The sequence below is a fragment of the Manis javanica genome, chromosome 11, assembly GCF_040802235.1.
Source record: "Manis javanica isolate MJ-LG chromosome 11, MJ_LKY, whole genome shotgun sequence".
In the NCBI taxonomy this organism is placed as follows: Eukaryota; Metazoa; Chordata; class Mammalia; order Pholidota; family Manidae; genus Manis; species Manis javanica.
The window spans coordinates 2,798,245-2,812,041 of record NC_133166.1 but is presented as its reverse complement, the minus strand read 5'-3'; the positions used below and the strand labels follow the sequence as shown (position 1 = coordinate 2,812,041).

General features: G+C 41.7%; 1 protein-coding gene across 1 annotated transcript; it reads left to right on the top strand.

Annotated features, from left to right (window-relative positions):
- Positions 1-4,926: 4,926 nt before the first annotated feature.
- LOC140844148 (olfactory receptor 8K5-like) lies at positions 4,927-5,871 on the top strand. The gene has a single exon (XM_073215625.1). It carries the CDS (start codon positions 4,930-4,932, stop codon positions 5,869-5,871), a length of 942 nt encoding a protein of 313 aa, XP_073071726.1. The 5' UTR covers positions 4,927-4,929.
- Positions 5,872-13,797: the final 7,926 nt, after the last annotated feature.

The following is a 13,797-nucleotide window of genomic DNA, read 5'->3' as shown; positions in this document are numbered from 1 at the left end:
AGAAGGAAAGCCTGCCTCTGATGTAGCCCAATGGTTATGTCAACATTTGTTGCTTGTGGGGCAAAAGTCAACGTAGGCTATAGCTGTTTGTGGGTCTTTCTATTGACTTTTGAGGAAGTCAGTGGAGACCAGAAGAAGTGCCTGGAGTGCTTTAAGAGGGACTTACACTGTGTCACCCAGCAAGAGGAGCCAACAATAAAGGGGCCAATACCCCCTTTGTCAGGTGGCAGATAAACTATATTGGGCTTCCACCCATGTCCGAAGGGTATTGGTATGCCATGACCTGTGTAGACACAGCTACCAGACTGTTGGTTGCTTTTCCTGCATGTAATACAGATCAGCAAACCACTAAAAGGGTCCTAGACTGTCACTTTGCAGCCTATGACCTGTCACAGGTGATTGAGAGTGATCAAGTCACCCACTTTAGTGGACATGTGTTACAAGGGCAGGTACAGCAATTGGGAATAAAGTAGAAGTTTCATACGCCATGTGACTCTCCTGGGGCAGATGTGATAGAGAGGCACAATGGTTTGTTGAAATCTGGCCTGAAGGCAGACACCAATAGTCCTCTGAGCTGGTCAGTTCACTTATGGACAGTGCTACAGCATTTGAATGAGAACCCCTAAAAAGGAGTCTTGGTCCCCATGGACATGCTAATACACATTGCTGCCTCTCCTGTACAGCTGAATGTGCAAATGAAGGAGGTGTTACTGAAGCCAGGATATGGTCATCAGAGTAACAATCTGCTGCCGCTCCAACTGCATTAAACACTGGGGACTCTATTGAGTGGATGTGGCCCTGGGCATTTTGACACAAGGATTTGCAATAGCTGGCCCTTCTGGCTCCTTGGGGAAAAGGCCTGGAATCAGGCTGTGTGTGTTCTTGGAGTAACAGCAGAGTGACCCCCAAAGATCGTGGTAGTGTGCCCAAAATGTCCAGGAGGTAAGAGTATCCTTTAGGAGAAGTTTTGTTTTATCTTTATGGCCAGGGATGTACCTCCCATAGCCCCACATTGACCCATCTGTAACTCCAAAGGGAGGAGGGGTGAATGTCTGCTAGACTAGACCAGGACGAGATCCCATTCCTGCCACTTTCCTATCACAGGACCACTCTCTCACATGTATCCTACCTTATGGACAAGATTTGCCTATGCTGGTGTCATTAAAACATGTATCTTATCACCCTCAAGGATATTTTTTCCTATAGTCCCTGTGGCCTGGACTCTCCCTCTGGCTGCAGCTGCCACATGATGACTGCTCTGAACTCCCTATACATTCAGCTACTAGCACCTGTGAGATGGGTGAGCTATGGACTTAATCTGCAATGGACTCTGAATTTAGATGAATCCTCCGGCTTGAGGAATATCATGGTTTCACTGCTGTTGCTATTGTATGCTATGAGTCTGGTTATAGTGCTCCAGTTTTCTCACACAGGAATGAGTATATTGTGAGGCAAGATTTCTGGAGTGGTGGACTCTGGGTAAAATTGCAATATTTCCAGAATCTCCCATCTGGCCGTGGTGCATTGCCATATCAATAGATAATTACAAGGGGAAGCAAGGGCATATCATGAACAGATAGCTTGGGTCCCCTTTTTTCTGCAGCCAGGTTTTGAGAGAGATAGGTGAGCACAAGTGGATGACTGCTTGTGGGTAATAAACGGGTTTCTCCCACTTTATTTCTCTCTTTCACTGATATCAGTTCAAAGGTGTTATGCCCTGGGCTGGGAAAATATTTCCCCCCCCTGGGAGTTACACCTTCCAATCATGTTTAGTCTAGATATTTCAAAATTGAAAATGACAGCCGTCCATCACATCTGAACTCTCCATTGCAGCAGTGAGTGAATATTTAAGTATAAATTAAAAGTAAGTAAAATTAAATTTCAATCCTTTGAACTATGTCCAATTCAACTGCTCAGTAGCCAAGTGTGACCAGTAGCCATTATATACACACACAGGTTATGGAAGACTTTCTTCACTGCAGAAGTTGAATTACTTAGAGCTGTCATCTAACTCTCTGAGTCATCTTTTTAGAACACCAACTGAATAACATTTCTCAAGGAAATATTATCTATTATCCAGTTTTCAGTGCAGTCCTAATGAAAGAAGATTTACCAATACAAGTTAGAAGTTCAATTACAGCTTGAGCAATGCAGGGCTCAGGGCACTGACTCCCACACAGTAAATGTGTATCTGACTTTGACTCCCCAAAACCTAACTGATAGTTAAGTTCTATTAATAATAAATAATAAGAATAATAAATTCAAAGAAAAAGTTCTGTGTGATGATGATAAGGTTATTTCTAGTGTTTTCATTACTTTTGAAACTGTACAGTTTCACTGGGTTGAAGTTTATGTAAAAGTGTTTTCCATGATTACTTTAATCATTGATTCTGTGAGAGTATCTTTACATCATGTAGGTCTCCATGGAACTGTATGTATCAGTCATGTTGTTTTGCTCCTTTGCTTGAATTGGCCCTTCTATTTTCTCACTAGAGAATATGTAGGGTGTCTTGGATAATTAGTAGGCACCACAAGGCATTAAAAAAATTTATCTCAGGTGATTTGGACATCCTCCTCCTCTTCAGGGAGCATCACAAAAGGGAGGAAATGCATAAATTCTACTCATTAAAGCTAAAGAGCAAGTTAGGGGAAGAAAATCCAGTTCCTCATTAAAGGTGAGTGGATAGGAATTGCTGATCTGATCATCATCTGGACGTTGGTCATTTCCTATGATTCTGAGCTTCTGACCATGGACACTGTTATGGTCACTGACAGTTGATTCTTTCTCAACACCACAAACAGACATTATCTCCTTTGTTAACTGGAGTTCTCTGGGGTAGTATGGTATTTTTAGAGCATTAGATTATGACTATTCTATGACTAGATTTCATAGACCCACTTGATCTGTGAGAGGTGTAGTGGAATTTGAGTATTGCAACTGAAGGGGAAACTAGAGATAACTGGAAACATCATTACTGATCTCATCTAATAGAAGCTATTAATTTAAGCTGGGATTTCCAGATGAACCACAGGACACCCCATTACATTTGAATTTCAGATAAACACATCGTTTTTAGTATATGTCCTATGTAATATTTGATGTATATTATTTTATATAAACATATCCAATGCAACATTTGATAAAGAATATTTTAAAATATGTATTCCCCATGGAATGTTTTATAAACTGCATATAATTTTAATATAAAGACTTCTATGCATGGGTGTTTAGATTTTTTAGTAGTTTGTTTTCCCTTTTGGGTTGTTCGCTACTTAATTGTTTTTCAACAACAGGCTTTACAAACTGATTGAGTAGACTAGCAAATAAATGAAATTATTTTTAAGAGTTATAGAGAAAGCTCTGAAACTCAAAACATTCCTAACTGATTTCACCATGCCTTAAGATTAAGAAGTCAGTCATCCCTTTGCATATTTTTTTTATCTTGTCTCCTTTGGTGGTTAGCCCTAAATGGAAGAATTTAAAATGTAAACATCAGGATGTTCAAAACTGCTCAGAGATATCCTTTTCCAAATAAGAATGGGCAGGGCACTAATACCTGTTTAAGACGTTGGTAGCAATTCTTTTTGATAAATACCCAGATGTTGGATGTTGGATCATGTGGGAATTGCTAATCAAAAAGTGTGAAGTCTCTCTTATACAAGATAAAAAAGATTTTGTGATCTGCTATAGAACATCTGGTCTAGAGTTAACCATACTGTGTTGTACACTTAAAAATCTAATGGGGTAGATCTCATGTTTCATATTCTTCACACAACAATAAAATTAAAATTAAAATAATGAAAAACATTATGGCTTCATATTATCTCTGCCTCTCTTTGTAAAACATCAAAATTCCACAGGAATTCTCAGACAAAAAAAGAAGCATAGTAAAGAGACATTGTGATACCACTGTGTAGAGAAAAATCATCTAATAATTCTATATTAATATCGCTGTTTTTTTTAATCTATGGATTTCTTCCAAATATTACTGACACTATATGGAGTTTACATGCATGTAGTGCATATGCTTCATATGGATCCCTCATCTTGGGAAGTAAAAGATTCTCATTTATTTTAGTTTCCAAATCGGATGTGGGAATTATGCTTCTATTCCCTATTATGTAGGAAAATGTCCATTCTATCTACAAATACAGTTTGTTTAGCTGACAGTGTTACTGGGCAGCTGTGTCTGGGGAGGTCTCTACCTGCACACCAGGTGAATCCTCAGCCCGGATGGGGGAGGGTTCTTGACTCTGGACAAGAAAGAATTCTCACACAGGTGGAATGAGTACAGGTAAGGGAGGCACTCATTAAAGCGAGAGTAGTGGGGAATGGCAGATGCCCTCTCCGTGGCTGAGAGCATGGAGACATCCAGGACGAGCCTCCAAAAGATGATGCCTGGGTTCTTGGTCGCAAAGTCAAAGAATGAACGTCACTAATGCTTAAGGTAGGCAAGTAGGACAGAGAGACTTTTTATTTAGGGAGAAAGCAAAAGCACAGAGCTCCTGGAGCATGCTGGGAGGGGACAGGTGTCCTCCTGGCTGGGCTGAGCCTAGGGGTTTATATCTTAAGTTAAGCTGAGTTGTCTGTTTCTTACTACTTGTTGCCTGAATGCTGTCCTTTGCTATAACCAATCCCCCTGAAGACGGCCTATATTCCTAATTTGGTATTTTTATCCTAACGAATCTGTGTGCCTCTAACTTTGCTTAATGTTTAACATGGAGTTTCCGTAGGAATTTCCTTGTACATTGTTATATTGTCCCGACTGCAATTATACTGTTTTCTTTCTCCCTGAAGCCCTGCCACTATCCTGTTTCGCTTCCTCACAGGCTCTCACCCTACTCTGACTAAACCCACACCTGCCTCAGCACTGCAGGAAAGCTAGTAACAACTCCTCTGCCTCCTCCTAGAAGAGCTCTCTGGACCAAATGGAACAAAAGAACCTCACATCGCTGACTGAGTTCATTTTGGTGGGGGTCACAAGGCAGCCTGAGCTGCAGGCCCCACTTTTTGGGGTCTTCCTCATCATCTACACAGTCACGGTGGTGGGCAACCTGGGCATGATCGTCTTGACCCAGGTGGACTCCCGCCTCCACACACCTATGTATTTTTTCATCAAGCACCTGGCTTTCATTGATCTTGGTAATTCTACTGTCATTTGTCCCAAGATGCTGGTAAATTTCATTGTGGATCAGAATACCATCTCCTACTATGCATGTGCCACGCAGTTGGCTTTCTTCCTGATGTTCATTATCACTGAATATTTCATCCTGTCCGCTATGGCCTATGACCGCTATTTGGCCATCTGTCACCCTCTGCTCTACAATGTCATCATGTCCCAGAGACTCTGCCACGTGTTGGTAGGCATTCCATACCTCTACGGTACCTTCCAGGCTCTACTGTTCACTATTAAGATTTTTACTTTGACTTTCTGTGGCACTAATGTCATCAGTCATTTCTACTGTGACGATGTTCCCTTGCTACTTATGCTCTGCTCAAATGCAGAAGACATAGAATTGTTGCTCATAGTATTTTCAGCATTTAATTTGATCTCTTCTCTCCTGGTAATCCTAGCATCCTACGTGCTGATTTTAATAGCCATATTTCAAATGCATTCTGCAGAAGGCAGGAAAAAAGCTTTCTCCACATGTGGTTCTCATCTGATGGTGGTGGTTGTGTTTTACGGTTCTCTACTATTTATGTATATGCAGCCCAAATCCACTCACTCCTTTGATACTGATAAAATGGCCTCCGTGTTTTACACGTTGGTGATCCCCATGCTTAACCCCTTGATCTACAGCTTAAGGAACAAAGAGGTAAAAAATGCTTTCCACAGGCTCTTTAAGAATCAGTGCAAACTTGATATCTGATATTCAATTTGTGGAATATTGTTCTAATAAACTGAAAAAGGCAAATGTCACAGTAATATTTCTAATAGATATAATTACATTATTTTTGGCTCCAGTGCAAAGACTAATTATATCTCACCAATAGATTATTTCCCCTTTAAATTCAGCCAAATGTGTCCTCATATTTTAGGTCTCAATTAAATTTTACACCCTTCCCAACATTTTTTGCTTTTAATTCAACGTTTTTTTTGGTTTATCTATAGAACCTCACATTTACCCCAAGAGAAATCTTGCTAAATTCTATGTCAGTAAACAAACTGGTTGTTTTAATCAACTTTTCGTTGATGTTGTTTTTTCTTACATTGTTTTTTCTGAATGAAGTGGAAACAAAGGAAGTCTCTTGCAGACAGCATATAGGTGGATTATGATTTTTAAAAATAATCCGTTCTGCCAATCTCTGCCATGGGAGAATTAAATGCATTCATATTAAAACTTATTATAAAAACAGTTATACTCCTCAAAATATGAGAAGCTACAATAATTTTAAGCCATGTAAGCAGAATGGAAATTACATCAAAATGCATCGTAATTAAAGTTCAGAAAACCAATGATAAAGAGAAATCCTTAAAAACAGATGAAAGATACTTTATGACTAAATTAAGAAAACATTTATCACTGATCTGTTGACAGAAACAATGTCATGAGACATTGTCTTATATTAACTTATAATTACATATCCATAAAATATTCTTAGTTAGTACATGTTTTCTTGTTCAGGATTGTATTGTTGCTGTGCAGTTGCATCTGCGGAGGTCTCTCTGTGCACTAGGTGAAACACTTGGTGAAACCTCAACCTGAATGGGTAGGGTTCTTGACCCAGGATGAGAAAGAATGCCCAAACAGGTCAGACAAGTGTAGGTAAGGAAGGAACTCATTAAAGTGAAAGTAGCAGTGAACGGCAGCCGTCTTGCGGGCAGCAGAGAGCAAGGAACAGCACAGGGATGAAAAGGAAGTGCATTGAACTCCCGCTCGGCATAGGGCAGATCTCTGGCCAACTCCTAAAGTCAGGGTCACCTGGCATCCACTGTCTTCTTGAATCTGCATAACATAGGAACTAAGCCCCTTCCAACCCAAGATTTGGGGGAGCCCCAGAGCACTGAATGAGTGAGATTATGTTCTGACAAATTCCCAAAGGCAAAAAAAGGAGATTTTCAGGCAGGCTACTAAAGAGCAGGATCATGCAGCTGCAGTCCTGTCCAGGTCACCCAAGTGAAGGGAACTTGCAAGCCCAAATCAGAGCTCTCAGTAGTTTCCTGCCTACTTGTCTGAAGTAGAACAGACAGCGTGACGACTTCTGCTTACATCTGAAAAATAGAATGAAATAACAGACAAAAACACTTTGCACTGTAAGAGCACAGAGACAAAAGGCCATAAGTTGAGCAGTGAAGAGGCTTTATTCAAAAAGTACCCACTTGAGGAAAGGAGAGTGCAGGCAACCTCAGAGAGGAGGCCCTGCAAGGGGTTAGGATTCTGTCTTTTAAGGCTTTCCAAAATGGGGCAAAGAGGAGGTAAGTTTGTTGTGTGTAGGCTTGACATGTAGTCTCATGATGTCTCTCTTTTGTGAGAGACTTTGTGTCAACATCCACAGTCAGTCCTCTAAATAATTCTGCAGGGTAAACTTAACACAAGGAGTTAATTGATCTTGTTCTTCTCGAAGATACCGGTTTCCCGCAAGCACTGGGAAACACATCAGGTAACATCACCTCCCCTGCCTTAGATAGGTTACTGGCTGATTACTAAAGATTATGTTAGGAATCTTACCTCCTAACTCCCTGGTTTTTAAAATGAAATTTTAGACTTAAGATGGGGTCTCTCCTGTTTTACTATACTATTCATATCTTGGCATTTTTCATCATAGGCAGGAAAAGTTAATCATGATGCTTGTCCCATGTCCCTGCCCTACTGCAATACAATCTCTCTCTAGGAAGTCACTCTTTCGTTTACTCATGCATTATGTGTATATGCATGTATATGTGTGCATATGTATTTGTGTGTCTGTACTATATGCAATGATATTGTGTAACTGGAATCCTGACAAAAGCAGATCTATAATTCCCAGTGTTCATGATATTATATAATTTATTTATTCTGTTACAGTCACAGTCAGGCATTAAATACTTTTGGCTTTTCCTAAAGGGACATTCCAAGAATAATTAACAGATATCCAAGCCACTCTCCCTCAGGCAATTATTTGCAATTTTTTAATCCTGGAATCAGATTGAAACTTCAACAAAATGAGTCTCAAGGGAGTAGAAAAATATTTAAATACATTGTGCAACAATCAGTGTAGATTAAGACAGTAGGAAGTCAAAACAGAGTCGCCATAAAGGGGAGTAGAAAAAGGTCTAGGACGGAGCTGTTACATAGCTGCTGATGCTCTGTGCTGTGCATTTAGGCCACTTTAGTTGTCAAATGAACTCAATGCTTCAGTCATTATTTTAACAAGGATCTTTGCCTATCCTTTTTTTACTTGTCCCTCCTGTCCCACTTTCTATTTCTACTTCCTGTCCACTCAGGATAACCTTATTGGAGAGACAGCATGACATTGTACTTATGAGAATATATTTTAAAGACAGGATACCTTTATTTGAATCTTGACACTATCTGAGTGACCTTGGTTAGTTCACCCATGCCTCAGTTTCCTCAACCCTCAAGTGGATACAGTCACACTCTGTACTTCCTAGAGTTATTGTATGGATCATATCAGTTAATATATGTAAAAATGCTCAGAAAAATGCCTGCACATAATAAGTCCTCTATCAGTGCTTGACATGGTTAGAGAGGAAAAAGTTTTCTCTACCTTTCAAGGTTCTTTTTGCTGGTCTAAGAATCAAATTGATCTGAGGCAGATAAAAAGGGGAAAAAAATCAAAGTTTAATTATAGATGTAAGGGAAAGCCCTACACACGAGTTCAAAGACATTTAGGGAGAATGTGGTATTCATGTCATCCTGGACTATGGAGAAAGGGATAGCAGTCTGAGAATTCAAAGGAAATGGGAAGTAATTTATAAGAAGATGAAAGAATAAATGCTTGATTAAAAAGAAAAATTTACTGGCCACATAAAGACTGGCACACAGAGGGAAATTTTAAACAATGGCTTTGTCACTTTCCCTCCTGCCTCTTACCCCTAGTTCACACTATAGTATAGTTGTCTGTGGTGGAGCCTGTCCTCCAGGGGCAGGTCCTCCATCCACAGCCTCTTTGTGCAGTTGTGGGTTGGGGGGAGGGGGTCAAAGTATCTTCTTCAGTCTATTGGGCCTTGATGGTTTCCAGCTCAAAATAATCTGCATGCCAAAGTGACACATCTTGGGGGTCACTCAATCTGCACCCCTATAATGCTCATTTATGTTCTTACCACTTGGCCTTTTTAGATGAGTCCCCATTAGAAATTCATATATAGTAACAACAGCCAAGTCCTTTTTCCACAAAAGAGGGAGGTATGATTGGAAGATCATTAGAAGAAGTTATTCAATAGACAGAAAACACGAGGTGTGGCAAATGTGGACAAGTTATTAATAACAAAACTGTAAAATTTACAATGAACAGCAATAGATTTTGTGATGGGTAAACTAACTGATCCCCAACAGTTCAGAGTGTCTTTTTACGTCTTGCTATTTTAAACAGAGACAATCATGTAAATAAGGTAAGGTCTATGGTTTAGGTTTAGATATTAGTTTTACAAATTATTTACACATTTTAAGAAGAGGACATAAAATACAGATAGGTCTCTTGACATACTGAAAAAGATTTTGAGTAACAAGTAGTAGGTCATAGTAGCTGTACTGAAACAAGCACTTCAAAATACCTTGCCTCTTCAAAGCATACTTAACCAAAGTTTCAATGAATGTATGTTTTGGGTGGGTCTTAGTATATCCATACTGAAGCCAGAACTAGACTGGGCCCACGGTCCTTTAGATGAACTTCCACATTTACCTGCCTGAGCCAATGTATGGCTGGGCCAGACCTTGTGGTTCTAATTAAGATTAGAAGATGAATCTCAGGGACCACCAGCAGGAAACTTTGAAAAACAAGATCTGTTACAGAGGTCCTACTGGATGCATCGTGTCGGGACCAAGGGCAGGACTGTGGCACGCAGATTATTTCAGAGTTGAGAACAATCCAGGCCCAAGAGAACAATCAAGACTCAAAAGACTCAGAAAAACTTTGACCTCCTACCCTCCACCAACCACATGAAAAGAATATAGACAGAGGACATGCTCCAGGAAGAGAACCTCAGATGGCTATATTCTAATGTAAACTAGGTGTGGGAGACAGGAAGGGATGTGGCTAAGCCTGTTAAAATTCCTCTTTGTGCATCCAAATTGTTATTGTGCAGACCAGCAAACAATTGTCAATCAAACATTGGCTATTTCCATATTCCTTTAAATTACTTCCCTTGTCGTTTTGATGGAGGGCAGAGACAGGAGACAAGTGTCATGATTAATTTTTCAGAAAAACAAGATATAAAGCATATGGTATTGATACTGGCTGAGATGCTCCTTTTCCTAGGACCGTGTCTTAGAGGTGACAAAGAATGAAGTCAGCCGACAGGAGAATGGAGACACCAGCATAGTTTAATAAAAGAGTGAAAGAAGAAAGGAAAGCTCCTGCTTACCAGGAGGGGGTCCAAGGGAGGACACCGTGGAGCTGCAGTGTCCAGGGTTTATAAGCCCAAAACTGGAGAAACCATGTAAGTGGCTGGGAGTTGTTGCTCGGGACTCCTGCTGTGGCTGAGCTAGCATCAAGGGAAAGAAAAACTCACCTGGTTTCTCAGGCTTTTTCCCAAATGTCCAAGATGAGACTTCTTGTTTACTGAGAAGACTTGACACTAGGTCCCTTCTACCTGTGCCTTACTGGGACCCTGAGTTCTATGTGACCCTGAGTTCTATCTGTCTGTGTCTGGGGCCTTGAGTTCTATCTGCCTGTGTCTGACTGACACCTGCCTCAATATCCCCTCAGAAGAGGTAATGCCAACTGCCATAATGTAGAAGGGCAAAGACCACTCAAGCTACTTCCTGCTGGCAATGGGGGGTGGCTGGGAAGGGCAGTCTGGGTTCACTCTCTGACTTGTCTATCTGGTGGCACATGGCAAAAGTCATGAGGACTGTGATAGGGGGTTGCATTTGCATCACCATCTGAAGCTTGTGGACTTTAAATCAGAGGAAACAAATTTTATTAGAACATTAAGTAAACATGGTCCTAATATGAGAGCTTGGAAAAGCATCAGTAGGGGTCCAATTAAGGGGAGTAGCCAGGATACCCAGTCTCTAAAGTGGGACTAAACTCTCCCATGATTCTGAGAGCTGCTGACAATCTGAGAGGCTCTATTGGCTAGTTTCTTTGCTGTCTGTCAGGTAAAGTCGTCATGGTCATGGAGAGGTCTTAGCAGTGGCTGAGATGGACAACAGCACACGAAAGGAGGGTGCAGCTAGGTTGTCGGTTGCTGATGTACATCCTTATCAGCATGAGGAGTGGGTGGAAATCTCTGTCCAAGCAACATCTGGGGTCAGATCTTCTGATCTGGAGGGAACAAACTTGGCAAGGAGATGAAGTATGCATGGCTGAATATGAGGCCTGGGAGCAGGAAGCCTCCAAGTGAAATGATGGGACGAATTTGGAAATGTTTGGAGAGTCATAGCCAGGTATTTTGAGGAAATCAGAAGTCAGGGTCCAGTCTGTTTCACAATGACTAGGATTAGAATCTAATATCAATTAGTCTGTACTACTGAAACATACCTCTTTCCTCTCTAAAAATCACCCTCATTTTTATTAGTGGTAACCATATGAAGCTTCAAAACACTTGGCTTGATTATTTACATAAGTGCAGCAAGAATAGCAAATGATCAGGCTCTTTTAAATGTGCTTTGCTTGAACTTTTCATAAGGAATTTCTGATTGAACTTTGGAAGGTTTCTTGAAGCCAGGAAATCCAAGCCAACATACCATCAGGTTTCGCCTTCAGTACCTGAGGTGGAGGGCTGTGGCTTTCCATCCTAAGACTGAGACAATATGGATGGAGGATGGAGAGGGGAAGAGCAGCCAATGGGCTGAGCTCTGGGCACTATGACTTGTGATCACCCAGAAGCGTTCCCCAATAGTTGTCTGCACTGACAGTTAGACTGTACTGGGATTCACTCTGTGGCTACCAATCTGGTACCATGCCAACTGGATTGTTGGTCACCAACCCCTTTGTGGGCAAGTGTTGTGGCAAGACCTATAGGTTACCACATATCATGTGACCAGTCATTTGCCTTTGGCTTCCCCAGGGAATGATGAGGTAGACTCACTGGCCCAGGTGCGCTGACTAGAAGGAAAGTCTGCCTCCGATGTAGCCCCACGATCACATCAGCATTTGTTGCTTGTTGGGGAAAAGACAATATGGGATGCAGTTGTTGACTTTTGGGGAAGTCAGTGGAGTCCAGAAGGAGTGCCTGGTGTGCTTTAAGAGGAACTTACACTGTGTCACCCAGCATCAGGGGCCAACAATAAAGGGGCCATACCCCCTTTGTAAGGTGGCAGATAGACTATATTGGGCCTCTGCCCATGTCTAAAGGGTATCAGTATGCCATGATTTGTGAGGACAGACCTACCGGACTGTCGGTTGCTTTTCCTGCATGTCATACAGATCAGCAAACCACTAAAAGGGTCCTAGACTGTCACTTTGGAGCCTATGACCAGCCACAGGTGATTGAGAGCGATCAAGTCACCCACTTTAGTGGACATGTGTTACAAGGGCAGGTACAGCAATTGGGAATAAAGTAGAAGTTTCATACGCCATGTGACTCTCCTGGGCAGATGTGATAGAGAGGCACAATGGTTTGTTGAAATCTGGCCTGAAGGCGGGCACCAATAGTCCTCTGAGCTGGTTAGTTCACTTATGGACAGTGCTACAGCATCTGAATGAGAACCCCTAAAAAGGAGTCTTGGTCTCCATGGACATGCTAATACACATTGCTGCCTCTCCTGTACAGCTGAATGTGCAAACGAAGGAGGTGTTACTGAAGCCAGGATATGGTCATCAGAGTAACAATCTGCTGCCAGCTCCAACGGCATTAAACACTGGGGACTCTATTGAGTGGATGTGGCCCTGGGCATTTTGACACAAGGATTTGCAATAGCTGGCCCTTCTGGCTCCTTGGGGAAAAGGCCTGGAAGCAGACCTTGTGTGTGTTCTTGGAATAAGAGCCGAGTGGCCCCCAAAGATCATGGCAGTGTCCTCAAAATGTCCAGGAGGTAAGAGCATCCTTTGGGAGAAGTTTTGTTTTATCTTTATGGCCATTGCGTATACGTGCCATAGCCCCACATTGACCCATCTGTAACTCCAAAAGGGAGGGAGCAGAAAGTCTGCTAGACTAGACCAGGACGAGATCCCATTCCTGCCACTTTCCTTTCACAGGACCACTCTCTCACATGCATCCTACCTGATGGAAAAGATTGGCCTGTTCTGGTGTCATTAAAACATGTATCTTATCACCCTTAATGTTATTTTCTCCTATAGTCCCTGTGGCCTGGACTCTCCCCCTGGCTGCAGCTGCCACATGATGGCTGCTCTGAGCTCCCTATACATTCAGCTACTCGCACCTGTGAGATGGGCGTGCAATGGACTTAATCTGCAATGGACTCTGAGTTTAGATGAATCCTCCGGCTTGAGGAATATCATGGTTTCACTACTGTTGCTATTGTACGCTGTGAGTCTGGTTGTAGTGCTCCAGTTTTCTCACACAGGAATGAGTATATTGTGAGGCAAGATTTCTGGAGTGGTAGGCTCTGGGTAAAATTGCAATATTTCCAGAATCTCCCACCTGGCCTTAGTGCATTGCCATATCAATAGATAATTACAAGGGGGGGAGAGGGCATATCAGGAACTTGGGTACTGTTTTTTCTGCA